General features: G+C 45.6%; 1 protein-coding gene across 1 annotated transcript; it reads right to left on the reverse strand.

Annotated features, from left to right (window-relative positions):
• Positions 1-675: 675 nt before the first annotated feature.
• On the reverse strand, positions 676-2,229 carry foxq1b (forkhead box Q1b). The gene has a single exon (XM_030083583.1). It carries the CDS (start codon positions 2,049-2,051, stop codon positions 1,179-1,181), a length of 873 nt encoding a protein of 290 aa, XP_029939443.1. The 5' UTR covers positions 2,052-2,229; the 3' UTR covers positions 676-1,178.
• Between the last annotated feature and the right edge of the window lie 428 nt (positions 2,230-2,657).

Consider the following 2,657-nt stretch of genomic DNA (forward strand, 5'->3'; position numbering starts at 1 on the left):
GACTGGGCCCAACGTGAATAGGCTTTTTTAAATTTTTTTATTAAAGTTTCTGGTTTGCTTTTATGCACTGACATGCTGTCTTATGGAGTGGAGGGGGGGCCTTTATTATGTATGTATGTATGTATGTATGTATGTATGTATGTATGTATGTATGTATGTATGTATGTATGTATGTATTTATTTATTCATGCATCATTAAAAAAATATATTCACAGAGTAAAACAATCCTGCAAAAATGATCATTTTTGCTGAAATAATGATTTACCAATTGCTTCTTTTCGATGAGATTTTCTTGTGTTCTTGTGTTTAAATTGTACAGAGATTTTTTTTTTTTTTTTTTTTTTGACGTGAGAGTATAAATGATTTTTCGATTAAATTCTAACTTTAAATTAATGTTTTCACAGAGTGGCCTTATTTTAAAAAATAAAAAACAACAACTTCTTTATGTAATAATCTTTAAAAATGGAAGTAAAGGTGAGTTTGTAATTAAAGAATTGTGACTCATTGTTTGATTTTTAACAAGTAAGGAGAGAAAATACCACTTGCTCTTTCTTTCTGTTTTTTGCAACATAATCCACTCCATGCTCCGAGCAGGTGTTAAGCTCGTGTACACCTGCTTCCAACAACGCCCTTCCTCTTTCATGTTTGCAATGAATAACGCATTGTGCATCACAGTGCCATTGTTTCACGTTGTTTTTATTCATAGCAATACCAGGCATGCATCAATCAATCCATCAATCTTGGGAAAACAATTTTTTTCCATGCGTTTCTGGCGCGGCCACGTGACTTTTTACGCGGCTCAGTCAATAATTTGTTTAATTATATTTACACAACAATATGCATACAGCAGGTCATACAAAACAAGAAAATATAAATAGACTGATAGATTTATGTTAACTGCCGTCATACAGTAGAAATGACACGTGAACCTTGGATGAACACAAACTCGCACGCCCACAAACACGCGCACACGCATACTTACATCTATAATGACATTTTTTTTTTTTTTGTTTGTTTTTGTTTGTTTTTTTACACTGCAAGTCAACGTACAGTAGTCACCATGAGACGGGCTGAGTCCCACAAAGTTAAAGCACTGGAAGCTAAGAGGGCCCACAGGGAGGGAAATAAAAGTGCACATCATGAGTAGAACACGCAAATCTAAGTTCAGTCCAGGTGTTTCACGACAGCAGGGAGTCTATATGGAAGCCTCGCGCTCTGCTGGGCCCCCTGAACGCGGTCTCGGCCGCGACCATGCCCGCTGCTGTCTGCTGGAGGTAGGAAGGCGCATCAACGCTGCGCTCCGCGCCGCCGCTGTACGCGTGCTGTGCGGGAAAGTTCAGTGCGTAAGGCAGCACGTGGGCTCCCGGGGGCCAGTACAGCCGGGGACCGGAGCTCTCCGCCTCTGCGTGGCTGTCCTCCCGCCTCTTGAACGGCGTGCTGAGGATGCTGTCGATGGCGAAGGAGCTGGAGAACTTGGCCCCCGCCCTCTCCTCTGAGGCGGGGAGGCGGGTGTCCTCACCGAGGATGTCCGGGCTCTCCTGCTCCTTGGGGGGCCTCTTGGCGATGCGCTTCCTCCTGCGGCGGAACACCCCGTCTGCGAAGGTGTACTCGCTGTGTGGGTTGAGCATCCAGTAGTTGTCCTTGCCCCAGGGCCTGGACGGGTCCCGCAGCACTTTGAGGAAACAGTCGTTCAGTGACAGGTTGTGGCGCACAGAGTTCCTCCAGCCGGTGTAGCTGCCGCGGAAGAACGGAAACTTCTTCATCAGGTAGTCGTTGATCTCTGCCAGAGTCAGGCGGCCACTGCTGGACTCCCGGATGGCCATGGCGATGAGGGCGATGTAGGAGTACGGAGGCTTGGGTCTGCGGGTGTAGGGTTTCCCTTTGGCGCCGTCGCCGCCCTGGGTGACAGGTGCCGGACTGTTGGCGACACAGTCCCCGTCCGAGCCCAGCTCGTCTCCGGACAGAGGGGACGGGACTCCCCGGTCTGCGTCCATGCACAGCTCCAGCGGCTTCTGCGCGAAGTGGTGTGCAGAGAAAACTTCAAGTTTCATCTTTTCCCCAACAAAGAGGGACAATCTTGTCTCTGTAGGCTTGAAGAGGCTCCCGCGTGTAGTTTCAGAAGAGTTGCGCAGCAGGTGTAGGGCTCCTGTGAGTGTTTGTGCGCAGCGGAGACGTGCGTAAAGCGCTAGAGGCACCCTGACCCTGTTTGAAGCGGCAGAGTAAAGATCTGTCTCCGGAGACACGCGTGTCTAGCTATAATATAATGGCTCAGCAAGGGACGGCCCACGGGCGGGGTTTGCAGCTCGAATCCATTCAAGCGGTTGAGTGATATAGTATATGTATGTTTACAATTGGACGCTACCGTGACGCAACAGTGAAGAAAAAGTTAAAAAAAAAAAAAAGGCGGGTGACTTTAAGACAAAGCAGGTATTAAAATTACAATTCGTTTTAAACCCGATTAAGTTATTAACCAATTCATTCATTCAATGATGAATTTATGAAATAATTATTTTCGTATTGTTAATTTTGTCTTGAAGAAAAAAAGAATGTGAATTATAAACAAACATTAACTATGTAGAAAAAACATTACCATTTGTTTTCCCCACAACGTTTGTGATAAAACAAACAGCTAAAGATGAGGGGAAAATGAGGAAAAA

Source organism: Salarias fasciatus, chromosome 23, assembly GCF_902148845.1.
Source record: "Salarias fasciatus chromosome 23, fSalaFa1.1, whole genome shotgun sequence".
Classification (NCBI taxonomy): Eukaryota; Metazoa; Chordata; class Actinopteri; order Blenniiformes; family Blenniidae; genus Salarias; species Salarias fasciatus.

Coding starts and splice junctions, on each gene's coding strand:
- foxq1b (XM_030083583.1), bottom strand. CDS start 2,051: ATGAAACTTGAAGTTTTCTCTGCACACCACTTCGCGCAGAAGCCGCTG.